Raw genomic sequence first — 23,367 nt, 5'->3', positions numbered from 1 at the left:
TATATATTTTATATACTCGAGCAGAAATAGAAGTTGATGGAGATAATAACTTTTGAGCCAAGATAAGGAAATAGAGAATTAGTATAAAAGTATTTTGGATAAAGGGTTTATCATGTTGAAAATTTATACTTAATTCCATAGTTAGAAATTGAAATACTTATGATTTTATTTTGAATTTTGAATGTATTTTAAAAGAAAACTCTATCTAGTTATGAACTATAATGTGAATCGGACTACTTTCAATTACTATTAATAACCTTTTTATAACAATTACTTGTTAACTTATAAATGTTTATGAAAAAATGGGATGTTACGGTTGCAATATTAAATACAAAAAGTTTCTAAAATTGAATAAATTTGCAGGAAATATAAATTAAGGGGTCGGAAAAAAAATTAACACTAAAATGATAGACATTTAAAAATTAAGAGACAAAATTTGTTAAAATTATAAAATATAAGCACCAAAATCTCAATAAAAAAAGTAGATAATGTATATATAACATTACAAAAGTGTATTTGTTGTGAAAAAAATTATTCTTTATTTGTTAACCGTTAATTTAAAAAATATATTTTGTAACTAGTCACAAAACCAAATACACGTTTAAAATGAAAGAGAAGTGATATTTTTTACATCTTAATGTTAATTTCTTAAAATATCAATATCGTGTATGTGGATAGGACATGGTAATATTTAATTTTAATTGAATAGACAATAAAATATTTTGTTATATATAAATTATTCTATAATTAAATTCATAATGAATCTTCTATTCGTTTCAAGATAATAGCTGTTTATGATTTTAACTTACCCATTGAGAAATATTTAATTAATACATATTTATTACAAATATTCTCACATTTCTACTGTTTTTATTTCTTTTTAATATAAGTAATACTTATTAATTTAATTGCTAGAAATATTCCTGAAATTTGAAGTGCGAAATTGCAAATTGAAAATGTTCCTAAAATTTTAAGTGAAAAAAAAAATTAGCTACTGTCCAAGAAAAGTCCTTAAAACTGAGCAGGAGGGAAAATGAGTAACATTGCAAATGATTCTTCTTGTCTCCGTGAAGTTGAAAGCCAAACTTCTCCATTTGGTACTAGAGATGACGACAATCCTCTGCTGAAAGCTACCCCATTTTTGGAGCACAGTGAATTTGTTATGCAGCTATAGTTTAGCGTGCACAAATGGATTCAAATTTAGATAAAATGAATGACCAGGCAACAAAACACTCTACAGTTAAAGTGATTTCAGATTATTGCCTAGTACTTAATTAGTGAGGTCCATATTATGTATAAAAGTTTCCAATGGTACAATTGTACAGAATTCTCGGTGAAAAGTTGTGCTGAAAATTGAGAAAGAGAATTCTTGGTACCTCGAAACATTAAAGAAAAAAAAAACCTTTGCATTGCAAGGACAAAAGGAAACTAGGAAGTGCATGTAACAAGTAAGCTGAGGTATCATGTTTCAATAACTAACTTGTTGGCCAAAATATAATAAGTTGACAAGACCATGTTAGAACAAAACATAAAAAACATACAAGTTGTTGTTGTAACACCTAAAAGGTTGGTGAATTGTTGTAGACTAGAGAGCTATATAAGAATTAGAACTAAACCCATCATGAATATTTCTTCCATCAAAGTCCACCAGAGGCCATTACTAGCACAGCTAGAAAACCCCTTAGAGGCTATGAAATGGAAAGTCTGGTTGCTATCCCCATTCGTAAGCTGAGTTTTTGAATTAGATTCTAACAAATTGACCTCTCTCTGGCATGGCTTTACCCCATATGGAACATGGTTTGTTGAAGTTACTCCAACTTGGTAGCAAAGGTTGGGGTTTCTCCACGCCCCAAAACGTCTTCCCATTTTTTCCAAAAACTCTTTAGAGAACTTAATCTCTCCTGTCATATTGTTTCCACTTAGGTAAAGTGCATTCAGACAAGGAAGAGTTTCCAGCTTTGGTGACAGATTGCCACTCAACTTGTTCTCACTAAGTCCCAAAAATCTTAGCCTCTTCAATTCTGAGATAGACTCAGGAATTTCCCCTGTCAACCCCGTGTTAGAGAGTTCCAAAATTGCCAAGTTCTTCAGCTTTTCCCACTCTAGGGCCCTCATGTCTCCACCTAATGGATTATTGGACACAACCAATTCCTCCAATGACTGCATCTCTTGCAAAGACAAGCTCAATCCACCGCTCAATTTGTTATTCCTAAGGTCCATAAGGGTCACATTCTTAAGATTACCAAACTCCTTTAGAAGACTCCCTTCAAGCTGATTGTGGCTCACATCAAGCTTCAATGCTGAAGTTAAGCTTCCCAGTGTGGAAGGCAAAGACCCCGTTAACGAATTACTACTTAAATCAAAGATTAATAACTCATTCATCCCATCAAAAACATCTGGGATCCTCCCATTAAGGTGGTTTTCAGCAAGAACAAGTTTCTTCAACTTCACCAGATTGCCAATGCTTGATGGTATTTCACCTGTTACACCGTTTTCTAGTAGTACCAGTGATCGGAGGTTCTTGAGGACACCAAAACCTGAGGGAATGTTTCCAATGAGACCGGTATTTGATCTAAACTCTAGTGATTCTAAGCTGCTGGCAAGTTTTTCCCAGTTTCCCGCGGGAATGGTAGCTGGAAAGCTATTTTTTGATTGGAAGCAATTGAAGAAGGATAGAGATTTTAGGTGCTTGAGCTCAAACAACTGTGGCCTAAACTCCAAATCTTGAGCACAACTCAGGGAATTGTCATGGACGGGTCCAATGTTCAAGACAGTAACATACCAAAACCCATTAAACAGATCACAAGAGACCCCCTGCAGAAGAAAACAACACATACATCACAATTAAGCAAATGAATGGCTGAATGTACAATTGAACTTTTTCCTGAAAAAAAAGAGAGGGAGGAGAACTTCTGAAAAACAATTGATACACTAGGGATGAAACGGTAGAATTCACCAGAAAGTAAAAAGCTTCAGCGTTCATTAATGAAGCTGAGTGCAAAGTCATATTTATATGGACTCAAACAATTAACAAAAATCTTCAATGAGTGAAAAATAAGGGTGTTTGGTTTGTGTTAAGAGTTTCACTGTTGATTATGAAAAAGTCTGTGCAAGTCATTAACCAAACAGGAACCATACCCTTGTAGCTATACTATTCCTTCTGACACTAATCAAGAAACGGTGGCCTAACAAAAACAAATTTTCACTACCCAAAACTTATCTCGAGCACAGTACAAAGTAGTTGCTAGTTGCTAGACAACATGTATTGTAGTACTACCGACGATGGCACAGCTAGGTGTCTGGTTAAAGGTACCTGAATTGGAGTCCAACCACAAGGATCCGGATAGAGATCCGAGCCATTCCAGGAATCACCAACAAAGCCTTGAATGGTGGAGTATAGAGCTTCTTGCTCTGCTTTCTCCATTGGAGCAATATCAAGGTCTTCTTGTCCACGGCATCTTGCACTCAGAGAGAGGATGAAAGTGAGAAATATGGCACGGGCAACAACAGTCTTGATGCTCTTCATGATGTTGAGTCAAAATAGGATTACCAAGCACGAAAGAAATTCAAAATTCAAGAGCATGTTATGGTTGATGGGTTACATGTGCATTTATCATTTTAGAGATGGAGGAAGAGGAAGTTGAAGAAAGTGAGAAGAGAAGCAAAGAAGGGTGAAAGTTAAAACAGAATGAAGTGGGTATTTAGAGGAGTACCCGAACACGGGACCTTACAGAAAATTACTGTTGTTTTGGAAGAACACGGGTTGTAGTATGAAGAAAGAAAGAACAAGATCCTGAATTTATGCTCAGACTTGGTAGGATAGTGGGAATGGAGGAAACAGAAAAGCTGAGCAAGAAGCCTGACCTCTTCCTTCTTGTGGTGTTTATAGAAAAAACTAAGGAAGTATATATATAAATAATTTTTAAGAGAGAACACAATATCTTATCACAGTTTTCGAAGCTCAAAGTCATAATAACGATGGCATTAATATGATCAGAGCAGAAGCAACTGAGAAGCCTATAAAACGGAAGCAAAAAAAAAGTTAAAAAACAGTGTTTCCTTTTTATGCAGCTACGCTATGGAAATTGCACACCCTATATGATTGTCTTATTCATTACCATTATTAGACGAGAAATAAGTATGATGGAAATTATGTGTGTTAGTAGTGAGAACTTTGATAGGCTTTAAAAAGTGTAATTGGTGGTTGAAGGCAATAAAGGGATAGGGTTGAGGGATTAGTTGAAGAGTAGAAAGAGCGTTTGGTAGCAGGGGACCATGTCCATGCAAAAGGAAGAGGTGCATGTAAAAACATGCAATACAAATAAGGTTTTTATCCGCTGTTGCCTCGTTGTCTAGTGTTTTTTGCTGGTGTATTTTTGACACCTCCATGGAAACTAAAAGGACAACAGAGACCTCACTAGCTACCTTTTCATATTCCGATACACCACTTAATCACATTGCTACATGTAACAGTTGGACCATACTTGTACCTTCACTATTTTTTTTTTCTTTCCTCAAAATTTGTACCTACCTATATAAGTTTATTTTCAATTCCACACACTCAAATGTCCACAGTAAATACTTGCTAAACAAAACTAATAGTGGACATAGTTTTAAATGCTTGCTAATTAAAGCCAAAGAAAATCTCCTTTTCTGAACTTCTTCGATCAATCCTTCAATGAATCCATTCATTGCTTACACTTTAACAAAATAAACTTTATCTAGACTGGCTTCGTGTCTATTAATATTATTACTGCGGAATTTATGGTTTGCACAGTAATTATCATGAACTATAGTAGTAAGATGCCCGGCCGGAACTAATAATTTCTTCTTCCTTGTTCCCAATTTAATATTAACTTTGTCAAACATTTATGTCATTATTTCTCCCAATTTTCAATTCCTAATTTTGGAAAAAAGTTTATATAAAAATAGGCAATGTGGCCTTTCGTATTTTACTGTCTTTGTTTTTGCAATTTCTGAATGGAATAAATATATATTAAGAAAATAAGAGTTAGTAATATAAGTAGGGATGTAAAAAATATTCATACCCGCGGATATTCGTGGATAAAACCCGCAATGGGTAAAAAATGGATATTAAAAATGGATACCCGCTACCTGTGGATACCGGTATTTTTTATACCCGCATGTTAACGGGACTGGTACGGGTATCATAATATCCATACCCGCTAAACTTTAATTCACAAAAATATCCTCATATATCTTTAATCAATAAAAATCATTTTGACCTAATTTTTTCTAAGTTGCACATCTTGTCTTGTCTTCTGTCTTTATTCTTCCAGCTTCAAGTATTGGTACGTTGTCTTCTTCCAAGTACATCCCTTGACATTCTTCTCTTTCCCTTCTTTGAAATTAGACATATACATCAAACCCTATATAGACAGTGACATTTATGGTATGCTTGTTGTCAAATGATAGAATCAAAATAAGAATACTTGGCACGTGGCAGTTGAGGTCTATTATTTGATTATATTTCAGGAATCAAGGAGAAGGTGGACTTGTTGATCAAAGTACTAATTAAAGAATTTTCATTGTGTTGAACGTCATTTTATATTTATTTTTATAATTATTTAGACTTCTATGAACTTGAGTTTGTTTGAACTTTATTTAAAATTTATAACATTGATGTATTTTATTTTATTTTATTTAAATTTATGATTAAATATTTGTTTTTTAAATAATTTTGTAAATACCCGCGGGTACCCGTGAATATCCGTGGATATGAAAAAATAGGTGGATACCCACATAATGGATACCCGACGAATATAAATACGGATACGAAGCGAATATTTATTCAGCGGGTAGGGTAAGGAGGAGCTATTACCTGTACTCTACCCACGCGTTGACAACCTTAAATATAAGTGTTGATGAAGAACAGTTGGAGGCAACAATTATTTATAAGTAAAGAAATTTGCTACCAAATTAACCGGTTTATTATCTAAAGGTATATTTTTTAATATATTTGTTAGTGTGGCAAGAGTTTTATTATGATTGGAACATTTAGAAAATGGTTCCCACCAGAGTAGAAACATCTATGGACTTTAATATTACTGCTTTTGAGAATATTTATTTTAATTTTCAATTCAAAATTTTAAAATAATAGAATTGTGATTTTTTTTAACACATTGTTTACGTTTTTTACATTATGAACGTTTAAACTAGAAAATAGAAGAAAAAATGAGTCATCCAACTCTGATGAAAGTAAGATTGAGTACCCATCTATGTTCATCCATGAAGAGGGGAAGAAGAATGAAAATGTTTTGAAAAGTTAAATTAAAAATGAAGAGAGAGAGAGAGGAAATTGCCTCTTTTCCATGTTATTTAATTAATTAATTTATTCTTTAGTCAAAGAAAACACAAATGTAGTTATGATTTGAAGAGGAAGTTGTGATGATATTGCATTCAGAAATGAAATTTGATGAGAATGGAAAGAAGATGAAAGAGAAGATCGAAAAGAAAAGAAAAAAGAAAGTGTTGGGAATTTAGGAAGAAGGACCAGACTAAAGTAGGGGATGGGGATGATGAAATGATAAAAAGGTTAAAGCAAATGTAGCCAAAGGCAGCACAAGTTTGTTACCTTTCTTTGAGAAACTAATGTAGCTTCATAGGTCACTTTCTTCCCCACAATTCATGTCGCTGTCCTTTTATAACTAACCACTCTCTCTTCACAATAAATTACTATACAATTATCTTCACATACAATAACACCTCAACTTTCTTAATACCACTTCTAGTTTAATCTTTATTTTTTCTTTTACATATTATTGCATATTTCAATTTTATAAACACAGTTTTATTAGTATTAATGAGTTGATTTTAATTTTTTTATGCAGAACAACTTAAAAAAAATTAATATTATAAATTGAAATAAAATATACAACAAAAATAATTATAAAAAATAAATATTTACAATAAAGTTGAATTTGTAAAAGATAAATAAATATTTAATTTGATTAATACTCATTAGATTAACTTTTTAAATGAAATAATCTGTTCAAATCAGAGATTTAACACTGTTTAAAAATAAATAAAATCATTAAAAAATTAACAGAAGTTTAATTATTTAAAAAAATTTAATTTATAATTACAAAAATAATATACTTTTGTTCAGAAACATAAATTTTATTTATATGATAAAACTTATATAGTTATATGTTTTATAGTATACCAAAATTTTATACTCCCGGATTTCTTGTTGAAAATTTAGTAGTGTTTATTTGTTGTGTATTTAAAATATACTAATGAATTCTATGTTTAATGTATATTAAAAATTCTTTAAATGTATTAATATCAATATATTTTCAAAGTTCAGTAGATGACACTAAACGATTAGCACAAAAAATTAATAGATTATTTGCAATGTGTAAACCTTGGATCAGTTAAACCACTCAACTAATTTAAGCATTCATAATTAGTACATGATATATGTATTACAATATTCTTCATAAATTTATTTAAGAAAATTTCTAAAACATAAAACACCCAAAAAATAGAGGAAATATGTAAAATACAAAAAATTATATACATAAATGTCTATACAACCAACTAATGAGTCATTCATCACTAAAGACTCTCTCTTGCATTATCTCGTGCTCTTGTGCAAATATGTAGATACACGATTATAACATATAGAAACATAATTACATATCAGAGTAAGCTAGTATATTTAAAAGATTTAAGAATTCATAAATATTTCAAAGTATTAACATATACATTAAATCTTAATCAATACATATGTTGTTCGCAATTAACTAAACCAATTATAAATTTTTCTACTTTAGGAAGAGTTGTGCTTTGAATTAGACTCAGAGACTTTGTACCTATCAAATGAATCCTGATATATTTTAGTTTTTAATATTTAGGTTCTACCCAACTTCATAATAAGATCTATGTCCATTCCATATAATAGAGTTAGCTCATTATGACTTGTCAAAAATGTTTATTCCTGCTATAGGAACATCCATCAACTCTCATTACCTAAATATTTTCCTTTATGTAAGTTATAATACTTGATAAAATCTAAAATAATCTCTTAATTTAATTCTCATTCAATACACTCTAAGGCTTTGTTCACTTGGATGGATGGGTTCGAGGGAGAGGGAGAGGGAGTGGAAGGGTTTAAGTGGATTTTAGAGTGAAATGTGTATTGTTTTTTTTAAGGGATTTAGAGGTGATTGTGAGTAAAGGTTGAAGTAAAGTTTGAGAGAGTTTGTGAATGATTTTATTGATGTGAAAAATTAAGAAAAAAAATTAAATATATATAAAAGATAGATTACCATATTGTCCTTTGTGTAATAAGTAATATAAATTAGTATTTGTATGAATTATAATTTTTTTTACTACTACAATTGAAAGAAATAAATTATAAAAATTAATAAAATAATTTAATTTTTTCATAGTATTGTAAAAAATGTTACGTACACAAGAGATCGGATCCACGAGTAAGGGATAGAATCTCACTCTCCAAGTCGACCAGATCCATTACAAACAAGAGGGGATTAGATCTACCAAGTTGGGATTGGTTCTAACCATACATGGGATTGATCCACTCTACTATGAAATTTCCCAGATTTGTTCCAAACAATCATGGGATTGGATCCAACGAACCATGGATCGATTCTTGAATGAAATAGCACAGTACCGTGAAAGTCATGAACAACACACGGATAAATTGTGACTCAAAATAAAATTGTCTTTGTTGTACTGATCCCTTCAAATCTGTTATACTCCTATGAAATTTTAAAATGCACGCATCCTACAAATCGTTGCAATCCCTCACCTTTAAGTCATTTGAAATGAACGTCACAATAATCTACTGATCCATCTTTTGATTTCTTTTCAAACAGAAAATTTGTTCAAACGAACAACCCTCAGTTCAAAATGAGAGAAATACTTTTTCTCTAAAAAAAAAACATTCTACTCAATCAAATCACATCACATCCCATTACATCATATATCTAATCAAAATACCACCATCACATTAATTATATACGAAGCATTTCATCTCATTCATTCATATATCACACATCCCTTCCTCGTATAAACACATTTTAAAGCATTTCACCATTCACCACTAGCAATAATAGGCACAACCAGAAACATAAACACACAATTCAACTTCTCATATTCAGTATTGCATCACCACTCTTCCATTTAACGATCACACCAATTTAAAATATCTAGTTTCTCTTACTTGACTATAAGCAAGTACATTCAAATTCCTCCACCTCTAGATACCCATATTATTTGGAAAAAAAAAGAGGGAAAACTCAAATCCAGATCTAATCACACCGTAATAATTTTAATTGAACAGAAATTTATCAATAGTTCTTAAATAACGCATATAAACACTAAACATCACTCATGTAGCAAAATTAACAGCACTCATATAACAAAATTACCGAAAGACCATCAAGAGAGAAAAAGATAGGTTTACGTCGTCAAACAAGTTGATTAGATAGAAAGGTAGATAGAAAGGTAGACTTTATCGTTAAGTGTCTTACACTCCAATCTTTAAATAAGTATACAAATGTGTAAAAAAATTTACAAGAAAATTAGAGGAGGAAAAAAGGTTCACTTTCTAAAGATATAATATTTTTATAAAATAAAACTTAATTTAATTGATATTTATTTATACTTAAACTTTTTAATTAATCAAATATTTGGATGTCTCTTATAAAAACTATTTCTTATATAGAGAATTTTCTATGGCAAACTTATCTGCTAGTTCTCTTAAATAAACTTAGTGCTTTATTTTTCCATTCTAATTTGATTTAATTATGTGAATTATATTATATTCTATTTAATATATCAAATTAAAATAAGAATTAAGTTTATTAATAAAAAATATATAAATCTTAAGTTATGGGAATCCAATCTAACTCAAATTAACTAAACTTTACAATAACTATATATTATAACGTACATACATTTGTAAAATAATTTTATTAAAATGACAGTTTTATATTTTATCATGAGACTATTATTTATGCATCTATGCATTATTAAGATTGTTAAAATAAATTAAAATTTATGGGTCCATCTAACCTACCACAGGTTGAGTTAGGAGCGTCTAGACCAAACAACAAATGAATTTGATAATAAGTCAATATCTCAGACTTCACCTCTTTACTACTCAACTCACTCAAGTTGAACTCAAATGAACCTTTCTACTAAAATTACACTACAAACCTTGTAGTCTATAGGGTCCAAGAGAAAACTGCTAAGCACACCCCACCAGTAGCCCTATAACATAGCAAGAAATTACCTTGTTTAACCTAAGTTACCCCACCTACAAAAGTTGCACATTAATCGAGTAATTATTAGCATAAACGTGCTTCAATAGACAATGGCTTTATTGAAGCGAAAGCAACATGCATCGTTTTAGTAGGCAAGTTTTTTGGTCCAAATCTGCTATAATAATTAAAATTAGACTCCAATGCTACACTGCTACACGCTCCTTTTTTTCAACTTAGAAAGTGTACGTTTCTTATGAACTAACTATTATGATAGTCTTTTTAGGCAGCATTTAAATTTCTTTACTTTTATAAGAAATTCCTAAACTTATTGACAGAAATATTATCATAACATTAAATGCGTTTTGAAAAAAAAGTTGAGCCTTTGCATACTTTTAAACTTTTTCCACATTAATAACGTGTTTCACTCTATGTCTCTGTTATCACCTGCGCCAAAAATGTGTGATACAGACACCCAATTTTACTGGATAGGTATGCTGAAAAATTAAAAATTATTAAGAATCTCATTGGGATGTTATTTAAAATTATTAATGTAAACTTATAGTCCAAATAATTCCATCAAATTAATCATGATCTAAATAACTTGTATCCAATTAATCTAATAAATTAAATAGTTATATACTAATTTATACATAGAAAAAAAATTGGGAGACCAGATCCGCCTATGCATATAAGAGAATCGAAATCCCATGGTTGAATATTGATCAAACTCTGGTAACAAGAAAAGCAGCTTAATCTAAATTTTATTAGATATATGAATGTATTTTTTAATAAAACATAGAACTCTTATAAACATGTATTATTTTTCCATCTCTTTAATTATATAAAGTATAGTACATGTGATTTAACATTTTGAAATATGTTGTATTATTTTGGTTGTTGAATATAAGAAGTAAAATAAAGGTGATTGGACCTCTACCAACTCCACTTCCACCAAGCATATGCTTTTGCAACCATGGAGCTTGTGGATATTCCATCGTACTGTGTAGAAAGTAAAACAAATATATATATAATTTTTAGTTTTTCAATTCATACACACACCCCACACACCTAGTCATTGTATTTGTTAGAGTGAGTTTGAATTTCAGTTGAAATATATAAATTATTTTTTTTCATTTTTTATTAAATACTACATTAGTATGTGTCTCCTTCGTCAACACATACATCTCCATTATAGAAACATCTCTGTCATAACAGTAATGCTCATCTAACTCTGTTAATGTCCAAAGAAATGTTAATGTGACTATTAAAAGGATTTAAGATGAATTAACAAAATCTTATACGTTTCTCTTAATTATCAAATATATTTATATTTTTTAAAATATTAACATTAATTATATTTAAAGTTTTATTTAATCTTTTACAACAATAAATTTCAATTTTGACTTATGTGTCAAATATTAAATGTTTTAATTTTTTACTTTCTCTCACTTTCGATTTTTAAAAAATTAGAAAATTGAGTTGGAATTTGATTTGCAAAGAATCAAATTTGAATAGAATGGACCAAAATATATATAGTTGAGAATTAAGATTTCTCGAATAGATAATGTTCAACCAATAAAAACTTAGTTTTGATAGGTTGTTTTATCCCTATTATTGTTTCAAGTTTTGTTTTTCTCATTTTCTTGAAATGGATAGTCAAACGTAGATTTTTCCATTGTAAGGATGAGTTTTGAAAGCATACTTAGATTGATGGGGTGATTTAGGTAAGTTGATAGTTTTTTCTGTGAAATATGATGGTTATTTTGAAAGTATAGATTTTATGAAAGGTGATGATTTGGTCATTAATTCAAAAAATAATTAGTCACTCTAGTGACTAATTTAGATACTAATTTACAAATTAAAAATCATTGATAACCAAAATAATATCAAAAAATTATAATTGGTTCTAAATTGGTAACTAAAATAGTTTTTATTATGAATTTGTCACTAAAATTACACATGTCAAAGTGAGTCAACCCCGGGTTGGCTCACCACGAGCTGAGTTGAAAATGAGTGAACCCAATCTGGCTCACTTTGTGGTGAGTCAAAAATTTTGTAACCTGGCTTAACTCATCACGGGTTGGTGAGTTAAGTGGATTAACTCATCAACCCACATAAAAAATATATTTATGTATTTATTTTTAAGTATTCATATATTTAAATAATGTTTTAACCAATCCATGAGATGACAATTACAGTAAAACCAAGAACCAATGTCTTCATCATATTCACCACCAATATATGATGAATTATTTCCAAGAAAGTGTCCATATAGTACAAGAAAACATGGCTAATATTACATATCTTTTGTCATGCTATTCAACAAAATATAAATAAAAAAACTACACACTTTTGTCATGTTAACTTAGAAAAATTTGTTTATAAGACAATTTGATTGAGTAGTTTACTATAAAGATTATAGTTAAAGATTAAAGTATCAGCGTATATAATTTAGACAATCAAATTAATTAAACATTCAAACTATTCAAATATTATTGAGCAACATTTTAGCATTTAAAGATATGAGATTGTGAACCTATATAATTAGGGACAGTAAAAAATTATTAAAAAGAATTGTAAAAAATTGTTGGTGGGTTAAGTGGGTCAACCCACCCTCAACCTGACTCGAACCCGTTTAACCCGTGGGTTGAGTGAGTCGGGTTGAGTTCAACCCACTTTTAAAAAATAACTTAATTTTTCTCAACTCAACCCGGTTCGAACCCGTGATGAGCTGAATTGGCTCACGAGTTGAAACTCATATCGACATCTCTAACTAACATTAATTACCTAAGTTTTGGCTACCAAAAAAAAATTAGTCTCTAAATTAGTTTTTAATTAGAAATTTAATTTCTAAATTGATTTATAAACATATTATAGGTCATAAAATTGGTCATTTGATAGTTTTTTTTTTTTTTGGAATCTTTTGTGACATTTTGACACCATAATGAAAATATTAGTCTTATAATGAAAATGTTTATCATTATTTTTGTTAGTCTTATAAGAAAATGGCTCATATTTAGCTATAATTATGTGTGGTTGAATATGAGTTTATTTATATTTATATGCATGATTCCAATATGTATATAATGAAGGAAACATGGTGATGGTGATGTTTATATATATATATATATATATATATATATATATATATACTTTAAAATGATCATTATTGTATAATTGCATATTACTTTTATTATCATATTTCGTACGAGAGAATGATCTTTTAGAAGATGGTCAATTTAAAAATATTTACATTTTATTAATATATTTTTTATAGAGTATTTTTATGATATATTTTTCCAACTAGTATGATAGAACAATGTTGACGGAACATTACAAATCTAACTTCGTTTAACTTAATGAACTGAACTGATCCAAACTAGTGAAAATAACAACAAAAGTTTCCATTAAACACTTTTTATTTCTTACTATAAAAAATTTAGAAATCTAAGGGATGATATATATATATATATATATATATATATATATATATATAATTACAGAGTTTTTTTACTGTGTTATCCTATTAGAAAAACATTTATCTATTGTAGAGATCATACAACCAAAATTTAACAAAATTCAGCTGACTTCCCATTTAATAATTAAAGTACTTTTATATAGTGTCCATAAAGCTATATTAGGTCCAAAGTTTTTGTTTATAATCAAACATCATATTATAATGGATTTGCATTATGTTATTTAGTCCTCCATATCCATTTACTACTATACCTTTGTGCTGCATCTGATCTTATTGATATTTCTAGGTTGCCTCTAAATATGTTAAGAGTTGTATGAGACAAAAATTTTCACTAATTTCTTGCACAGACAGAACAAGCACCAGACTAAAAGCCTGACATGGTTAAGTTGTCTTGAGAGGGGACAAAACACCTAACTCACATTTCTTGCTTCCTGATAGGCATTCTTGGTCCCTACCCAATCCCTTATTTGTGATTGTGGTTATATTTATAAGTAACAGAATGAATGCACTTAATTGGACAATAAATCTAGTGTGAATAAAAAAATTAAAGTTACCAACTTTATACTTCGTCAAAGCTCAAACATTTAATTGTGTCAAAGTAAATATTTCTTCTACATCTACTTTTCCTTGTCTAAACACAATTTTGGTCCTATGATCCCATATGTTCCTTATAATTGAAACTCATACACCCTTCCATAACTTATTTCCTTTACTATTAAGGGTGAGGATCAATAAATCAAATTGTTATAAATGAGCTTTAAGTTAATTATGATACACCGTTCTTACTTCCACATACCTGTTACACATATTTCAAATCTTTTTTGTTATATTGTAAGTGAAAATAAATGTATATTAGTCTCTTCTTCTAACCCAGAGAGTATACCGAAAACATCATTTAATTGTACTATTACGAGAAGAAGAGGTTGGTCGCTATTAAAGGTCCTATATTCCATTTGTTTTTGGTATTTGAAAGTGGTACACTAGTGCTTTCTCACCTTAGGAGATTCTTTAGCCTACATTTTTAAACTAGATGGGTACGTAACAATAGAAAAACTAAACTAAATGAAATAACCTTTTTTTTTAAAGTTTGATAAGATAACGTGAATGACAATAAGTAAGAAATGAAATAAAAGTTTAAATTATTTCATCAAGGAAAGATAACTAAAGATAAAGAAGTAAATAGAATAAATAAAAATATTATAAACTAATTAGACATTTTTTAATTGGTTTTTGACGTTTATTGTTTAGATTTAAATAAATTAAGTGAAAATTTGTTTATAAATATTTGTCCCTTACAAAGAATTGTTTGATCAAATGGTGTAAATGTATTGTGATTTTGAAATGACAAGGAAGCAACTGTCCCTCATCTAGCTAAAAATATTCAATAATATTAATGGAAGAAAGAGGATAAACCCCACAACCTACTTCTTTTTAGCCTTTTCTATTACAAAAATTTAAAAAGAGCCTAATCTGATTAATTCATGTTTTTGTTAAAGTAGTGTTTGTTTTGGGCTAAAGTTCTATGTTCCTGTTTTATTTCCCTATTGTTCCAAAAAAAAAAAAAAAAAAACTTGGGCATTGTTACATTGGTGTGCCAATCCTAATACAGATCGCCCTAGAATAGACCCACCTTGCCACAAATAAGACAAATTGAAAGTCCTTGATCTAAATATACCGTGGGTCCTCCCAACAAATATAAAAATGTTTTTGTTTTTATATAATTCTGTCAAACACCTTTTACTCTTAAGCCTAATCATGCACTTAGAAAGAGGTTCCATCTTTAAATTACTTACAATTATTGATGACTGTATTTGAGTTTGATTACGACCATTTTGGTGCTTCAGAGTCTCCACTATAGTTAATTTAAATTACTCAAAAATCTATTTATTTATATCTCGTCTTTATTATCTGTGTATACTCTTTTAATTTATTCTTGAAATATTTTAAAATCTATTCTCTTAACTTTTCTTTTACCAATAATAATGTATTTTTTTCTTTCTTTCATAATTATTTTTAGTAAGATAATGAAAAAAATTAATGGTATAATTTCTTAACATTTTATATTCTGTAATGTATATTTCAATTGAAGGATATAATATAAATGTGGCTACTTAGTTATCCAATTTAAAATAAAATCGTGTATATATATATATATATATATATATATATATATATATATATATATATATATATTAAAGATTGGAATCTTGTTCAGTGAATAAGTAACATTAATCCACTAAAGTCAGCTTCGACGGTGAAGTATAACAAAGATTTTAGAATCTTATGTTATTTTTAAGTTTATAAAGTGAAAGTCTGTGGTATGAGTCGTAGTTAAGTTTCTTGCTGTGTTGTATTCTTGTTGGTAGTTGAACAAATGTCAAACGGAATCAGATGTACAGTTGAATATTACAACATTATATTCAAGTCATACAAATGACTTTTATAACATTATGATATAATATAATTTTATTTAGTTCCAGTTTATAAAACTATTTTTATTAATTTCATTTTCTAAATTATTATTATTATTATTATTATCACCTAGTTTGTAATCAGTTGCAGATATATTTTACTTAAATGTTAGAAACGGAATAAAGCTTAAAAGGAACAAAATAAAAAGAATGATTCTTTGAAAACAAGAAGTTAAAAAGGAACAAGACTGGTAGAGGCAAATGTGAAAAATTTAAAGGGGGAAACTGGAACGAGCAACAACGGGCGAAAACGGCTACAGCAAATGAAAGTGAAGAGGGGCAAGAGTCAAACCAATTTCTCGTATTTTCCTTTTTCATCTCATTCATATATAAATTACCAGAGCCATGTAATAGGATTAGGAATAACCTTAAAACGAGGAGGGAAAAAACCTTAGGAGAAGCTTGTTCATGTTATAGTTTTACGCTGACAACTTCTTTTCAGCAAATCTTGTTTCTCTGCTTGCGTTTAAGTGTAACTTCATAACGTTCTTGTGACCGGATCTTGGTTACTTATTAGACCCACCCATTGTGTGCCCGGATTGCCCACTAGCTATTGTTCGTTGCGTGTCTCTTTGTATCAAAATAGTGCAAGGAATTCTATTTGGTAAGCTTGTGCCAAGGTGAAAGATTGGAAATTGCGTTTCTAAATCTGGTTTTTGCTTTTCTTTTGTTCCGGGATTTCTCTTTGCTATATTCTGTTCTGCCCCAGTTGTGGATTCTGAGTCATTGGTTTTCACTTTCAAAGCTCCAATGATTTGAACTTTTTGTTATGAAAATTGGGGGAAATGGGTATAGTTAGGACATTGATGCCGCCTCTAGATTCATGATAGTCAGGTTAGGGGTGATAGTTGCTGCTTCCATTGCAGCCCTCACAGTTAAGCAGCTGAATGTCAATAACTCAAGATCAGGTACTTGTGCTTATTCACCACTTATTATTGTTATTATTTTTTCATAGATTTTGATCAATTCACTTCTCAACATGCAAAATGATCTCATCTAGCTTCATGTTGATGACTGTTCCGGTAAATAAAGCTGACCCTCTTTGTTGAACTTAATTCTCTCATTGTGGAGCAGAACATGGTGAAGCGAGATTTAGAAAAAGTCAAGATGAGGGTACAGAACAGGAGCAGGTTACTCATTCTACTGATGGTCTCACCACGAAGATTGTGAGTATATTGGACTGAAGTTATTGAATTCAATTTTGTTTATGGTGGTCGTGAGGATTTCTTTTGTTTGCTTTCTTGTCTTCATGTGAATGGAAAAGAATTGGAATGTTTAATTACTTTTGTGACATTATTTGACGTTGTTGCAGAGGCAAGAAGAAGATCAAAAGGAGGTTATGTTAATTAGCAGCGTAACCAATCGAACCGATGACTTTGAAGATGATATTTCTCCTGAACTTGAAAGCCTTCTATCTGGAGAGATTGATTTTCCATTACTTGCTGATAGGACTGATGAGGAGAGGAAAGACAAAGTTTATGAAACTGACATGGCTAACAATGCCAGTGAATTAGAACGGTTGAGGAATCTAGTGAGGGAATTGGAAGAGAGGGAAGTGAAACTTGAAGGTGAATTGCTGGAGTACTATGGTTTGAAGGAGCAGGAAGCGGACTTTGTGGAGTTGCAAAGGCAGTTGAATATTAAGACTGTAGAAATAGATATGCTTAAAATGACCATTAATTCCTTGCAAGAAGAGAGGAAGAAGCTTCAAGAAGAGCTCACACATGGAGCTTCTGCCAAGAGAGAACTTGAGGCAGCAAGAAGCAAAATCAAGGAACTGCGAAGGCAGATACAGCTTGAGGCTAACCAGGCAAAAACCCAGTTGTTATTGCTTAAACAAAAAGTTTCCAGTCTAGTGATGAAGGAAGAAGAGGTTGTCAAGAAAGATGCTGAAATTGGAAAGAAATTGAAAGCTCTGAATGACTTGGAGGTTGAAGTTGTGGAGCTTAAGAGAGAAAATAAAGAACTTCAACACGAGAAGCGAGAAGTGACAGTTAAACTCAATGCTGCTGAATCTAGAATTACAGAACTCTCCAATGAGGTCAGATTCATACAGTAAACTTTGTCCTTCTGTGACTTAAACAGATGCATGAAACCAATATTTAAGAATTACTCATAGTTGGACAAGTGTATGATAAGTTTTCAGCTACCTAATATTATATTTTTTAATCAATAATTTAACATCAATAAGTCCTCGTTGTTTACCTTGTCAGCCAACTGAATACTTGCCACACAAGTAAGAAATGATGGTTGAAAGTAATGAGAACCTCAATGATTGAGAGTAATCAAGCATTAACTAAATGAAGTTTATATAAATATAAAAGAAACTGAATCTGAAGTTTTTTTCTTTATTTTTAGTTGACACCCGTATGTTCTTTCTGGTGTGATCTATTGTATGTTTATTGATTAATGGGGGAATGTAACATTTAGAAGCAATTTCTTTTGAAGATGTATATGGATATCAATTATTTGAGAAAAAATGTTGAAAATGATTGCGTAGTTCCTTCATGATAGTGGTAAATTAGTATTAGATTTATAAACTTTACTCGCAATGAGTATAATTTCATTTTGAGATGCTTTGCCCTGAACTGCAGAATGAAATGCTTTCCAAGGTAAAAGAGGAGGTAAGTAGCCTGAGGCATATGAATGAAGACTTGCTAAAGCAAGTAGAAGGACTCCAAATTAATAGGTTCAGTGAAGTTGAAGAGCTTGTATATCTTCGTTGGGTAAATGCATGCTTAAGGTATGAGCTGAAGAATTACCAGGCACCTCCTGGAAAATTATCAACCCGTGATCTAAACACAAGTCTCAGCCCAAAATCACAGGAGAAGGCTAAGCAGTTAATGTTAGAATATGCAGGATCAGAGCATGGACAAGGGGATACAGATATTGATAGCTACTTCTCTCATACCTCTTCACCAGGCAGTGAAGATTTTGACAATGCTTCTTCCATTGACAGCTTTATGAGTAAACATAGTAGTGTTAGCAAGAAAACTAGTTTAATCCAAAAGTTGAAGAAATGGGGCAAAAGCAAAGATGATTCAAGTGCTCTTTCATCACCAGCCAGATATCTTTCTGGTGGCTCTCTAAGCAGGATGAATATGAGTAATAGACCTAGGAATTCCCTGGAATCCTTGATGCAAAGGAATGCTGGTGATTCTGTAGCCATCACTACCTTTGGGCAGAATGATCAGGAACCTTCTAATTCTCCTGAAACTCTGGCTCTTCCTAGCATAAGAAGAGTTTCATCCTGTGAATCCTTAAATTCTGTTGCATCTTCATTCCAATTGATGTCTAAGACAGTTGCTGGGTATCTGGATGGAAAATATCCTGCATATAAAGACCGCCATAAATTGGCCTTAGAAAGGGAAAAACAAATTAAGGAAAAGGCTGAGAAAGTGAGAGTGCAAAAGTTTGGTGGCAATTCAAATTTGAATATGTCCAAGGCTGAAAGAGAGAGGACAATGTCTTTTCCATCAAAACTCGCTCAATTAAAGGAGAAGACACATGTTTGTGGTAGTTCAAACGATCATCCTGACTATGCTAAGAATGTTGATAGTCAAACCATTAGCAAGATGAACCTTGTCCACATTGAGAAAAGGGCACCTAGGGTGCCTCAGCCACCTCCTAAACCATCTGATGGTGCACCAATTTGTACAAATTCAAATTCTTCAAATGCAGTATCATGCCCTCCGTCTGAATCTCTTCCTCCTCCACCACCACCAGCACCACCAGGTGGACCACTTCCCACTCCACTAGGAAACCTATCAAGAGGAGCATTAGCTTCTGATAATGTTCACCGTTTTCCTGAGCTAGTTGAATTTTATCAGACACTGATGAAACGAGAGGAAAAGAATGAAACTTCATCATTATTTTCTTCTACAACTTATGCATCTGATGCTAGGAGCAACATGATTGGGGAGATTGAGAACAGATCATCATTCCTCTTAGCTGTACATTACAAATTCACCCCGGCTTTGTTATTTTTTCATATTGTCATTTCTATAATTAAAAATTTTAGAACCTTATTTTTAATGGATATGGACCTAGGTGAAAGCCGATGTGGAAACACAGGGTGACTTTGTCTTGTCCTTGGCAAATGAAGTTCGTGCAGCATCCTTCAATAAGATTGAAGATCTAGTGGCTTTTGTGAACTGGTTAGATGGAGAGCTTTCCTTCTTGGTAAGTGCTTGTGTCATTTCTAGCTATCATTAACAAGCTTCCAGAAACTAATTCATATAAACTGCAGACTGTGAGAAAGTATGGAAGTTGATTCTTTTTGCTGTTTTCCCCCATAAATTGCATTCGTCCTTTGCAATTTCACATCCAATGTGCATTTTATTCATCTCAATATATTCCTTTTTACAAGGTCGATGAACGAGCTGTTCTCAAGCATTTTGATTGGCCCGAAGGGAAAACTGATGTGCTGAGGGAGGCAGCTTTTGAATATATGGATCTGATGAAATTGGAAAAGCAAGTCTCCACCTTCACTGATGATCCCAAACACCCATGTGAAGTTGCTTTGCAGAAAATGTACTCGTTGCTTGAAAAGTAAGCGTCATCGTTCATGTTATAGTTAGAATGACTCTTATCCGAGTAGAATGTAAACTATTTTCTTATGTCTGATTAAATGCTGGAGATTCAGACATTTCAAGTCACAAATGTAGAATGTGATAAACATGTTTGTTATAATGTTTCTTGGTGTACATGTTCCTTGCTATTCTCTATAGATATAGAATGAAGCTTATTTATTAATTGATCTATTTCCATCTTTCTCTATTTTTGCTTCTAGAGTGGAGCAAAGCGTATATGCACTCTTACGAACAAGAGATATGGCTATTTCGCGGTTCAAAGAGTTTGGAATACCAGTAACTTGGCTATTAGATACGGGAGTTATGGGAAAGGTATGCTTCTAAATTACAGAATCAGTTTGCGTTCCTGTTAAAAATAAAGAACTTGTTCCCGAAGGTAAAATGATCTAGTTACTAGTAGTAAGAATATTTCAACTAACCAAAATAGAGATAAATACAAACTTAAAAATATAATAACAAATGCATGGCCTTTGTTTGCTGTTGATGCCTGCTTCTGTTTGAAGCTATTAAAAGGTCACTTAGTAGTTGCTACTGGTAATTCTCTCACTGCAGATCAAGCTTTCCTCTGTGCAACTGGCAAACAAGTATATGAAACGTGTTGCATCTGAACTTGATATATTATCTGGACCCGACAAGGAACCAAACAGAGAGTTTTTAATTGTGCAAGGAGTACGTTTTGCGTTTCGTGTTCATCAGGTAATTTTAAGGCTCTTGGTTTTGTTTTCACTTCTACATCTCTCATGAACATAAACTGATTTTGCATAGATAAACTAGGAAGCTGAAGTGTAACAAAGTTTACTTACCTGCTTCCAACTCCATTATTTTGGCTGCTAGAGCTTTTCCTTTAAAACCTGAGAAAAAAGTCTATATATATATTGCATCAGCTAATGAAATATGGAACTGTCAAAATTTGTAATGGGACAAGTTGGGCCCTTAAACAGTTGGCCCAAGAAATAGGCTATGCATTTTTTTCCTTTTACAAACAAAAAACAAATGGACTAAAATTTGGTAACTCGATAGGTCAAGATTTTTCTTGCTGCAACCTCAAATAAATAAAGTGCAACTCTTTTTAGTTTGCAGGAGGTTTCGATACAGAGAGCATGAAGGCTTTTGAAGAACTAAGAAGCCGCATCCATGCTCCAGCAGGTGAAGATAGTAGTAACCAGAAACATAAATAGATGATCAACAAAAGATTTTTTTGTTTTTTTCACAGATGTAGTTGGTTCTGTAATGTATGTTACCTCGTCAGCTGTATATGTCATTCTTCTGCCTCAATTTTCATTCAATGTAGTAAATGCTAATTTCACTCGGCAAAAAGCTAACTAAATCAACTAGTAAATATTTGTGTAATAATTTTAATTTAAATAAACAAAATTCAATTTATAAGTATAAATAAATTACATGTGATTAAATTGATATATTTTGAGATATACTAATTGAAAAATATACCCATTCTGCCCTTGTTCAACAGTAATATTTGTATCTAAATTTGGTCAGCTAGATGATTTTGTCAGAGTTTGCGACGAGTTCGAATTAGAAATTATGGTTTAAAATAATTTATTCTACTTAAACAAGGAAAAAATAAATAAATAAACAAATTATATATTTTTAGTTCAAAAATTTAAATGTCAAATTGAAATTCTTCTTTATTTCAAATTTTGATATATTTTAGTTCTTAAATTTTTTTAAAAATATATGGATACAATCTTACAATCAATGATATTAATTCTTTCTTTTTATTTTACCTGTTAAATGGTGTTTTAAGTTGACATTTGAATTGAAATGTGTCAAAAATCTTTAATCGGTTCGCATGTCATTATAGAACATCATTTAACAAGTAGAAAAATTAAAAGAATTATATTAATTTAATTTTAAATTTGGGACCAAAATATTAAAGTTAAGAAACAAACATATTTTAATTTCGAGTCCAAATTTAAAAAAAAAGAAATATATATATATATATATATATATATATTTTGTAAGAAACATAAATTGAACGTAAAATTTGAGAAAAATCTGATAATAAATTATACAATTAACTCAAATTTTGACTAAATAAACTTTTTTATAATATTGATACCATTTGTTTTAATAATAAAGGTTACTAATTAATGGTATTGTTACTAAAGGTTACTAATTAATGGTATTATTAATTACTTTTTGAAAAAAATTAATACATTAATGAATTTTAACATAAATTTATTACATTATGTGTGTCATGTAAATACGTTAGTGAATGACAACTCAGATTCAAATTTTCCGTTTAATATTTTTCATTCATGAAATTAAATAGGTGTGGTTATTCAATATATATATATATATATATATATATATATATATATATATATATATATATATATATATATATAGAAAAAGTATTTTAAGTATAATTGTATCATGATTAATATTGATATAAATTTGTGTTGTCCTAGCTTCCATTTTAGTGTTGTTACATTAACTATGAAGTAAATTATATGAAATTGTATAAGTTCAAAGTTAATGTTAGCTTGAACAATAAATAATCCATGTTAATAAAGATATTAAGCCTTGTTCTAGATGAAAAAACCTAA

General features: G+C 30.6%; 2 protein-coding genes across 3 annotated transcripts; one reads left to right on the top strand and one right to left on the bottom strand.

The window, feature by feature from the left end:
* Positions 1–1,454: 1,454 nt before the first annotated feature.
* Positions 1,455–3,772, bottom strand: LOC114190893 (piriformospora indica-insensitive protein 2-like). Its single transcript, XM_028079963.2, has 2 exons — positions 3,314–3,772; positions 1,455–2,814 (listed from the first exon to the last, which is right to left on the bottom strand). The coding sequence occupies exons 1-2, from the start codon at positions 3,524–3,526 to the stop codon at positions 1,594–1,596; spliced, it is 1,434 nt and encodes a 477-aa protein (XP_027935764.1). The 5' UTR covers positions 3,527–3,772; the 3' UTR covers positions 1,455–1,593.
* A 12,626-nt stretch (positions 3,773–16,398) lies between these two features.
* On the top strand, positions 16,399–22,114 carry LOC114192112 (protein CHUP1, chloroplastic-like). Of its 2 annotated transcripts, none has more exons than XM_028081704.2 (9): positions 16,399–17,113; positions 17,280–17,371; positions 17,518–18,246; positions 18,800–20,158; positions 20,256–20,387; positions 20,575–20,756; positions 20,998–21,109; positions 21,350–21,493; positions 21,878–22,114. In XM_028081704.2, the coding sequence occupies exons 1-9, from the start codon at positions 17,029–17,031 to the stop codon at positions 21,899–21,901; spliced, it is 2,859 nt and encodes a 952-aa protein (XP_027937505.1). In that variant the 5' UTR covers positions 16,399–17,028; the 3' UTR covers positions 21,902–22,114. The 2 variants fall into 2 exon arrangements, with proteins under 2 accessions (XP_027937505.1, XP_027937504.1); XM_028081703.2 differs by having other exon boundaries at positions 16,400–17,113; positions 21,871–22,114.
* Positions 22,115–23,367: the final 1,253 nt, after the last annotated feature.

The sequence above is a fragment of the Vigna unguiculata genome, chromosome 7 (genome assembly GCF_037176805.1).
Source record: "Vigna unguiculata cultivar grain cowpea cultivar isolate G323 ecotype 2 chromosome 7, ASM3717680v1, whole genome shotgun sequence".
Taxonomy (NCBI): Eukaryota; Viridiplantae; Streptophyta; class Magnoliopsida; order Fabales; family Fabaceae; genus Vigna; species Vigna unguiculata.
This window is presented reverse-complemented; position numbering and strand designations above follow the sequence as displayed.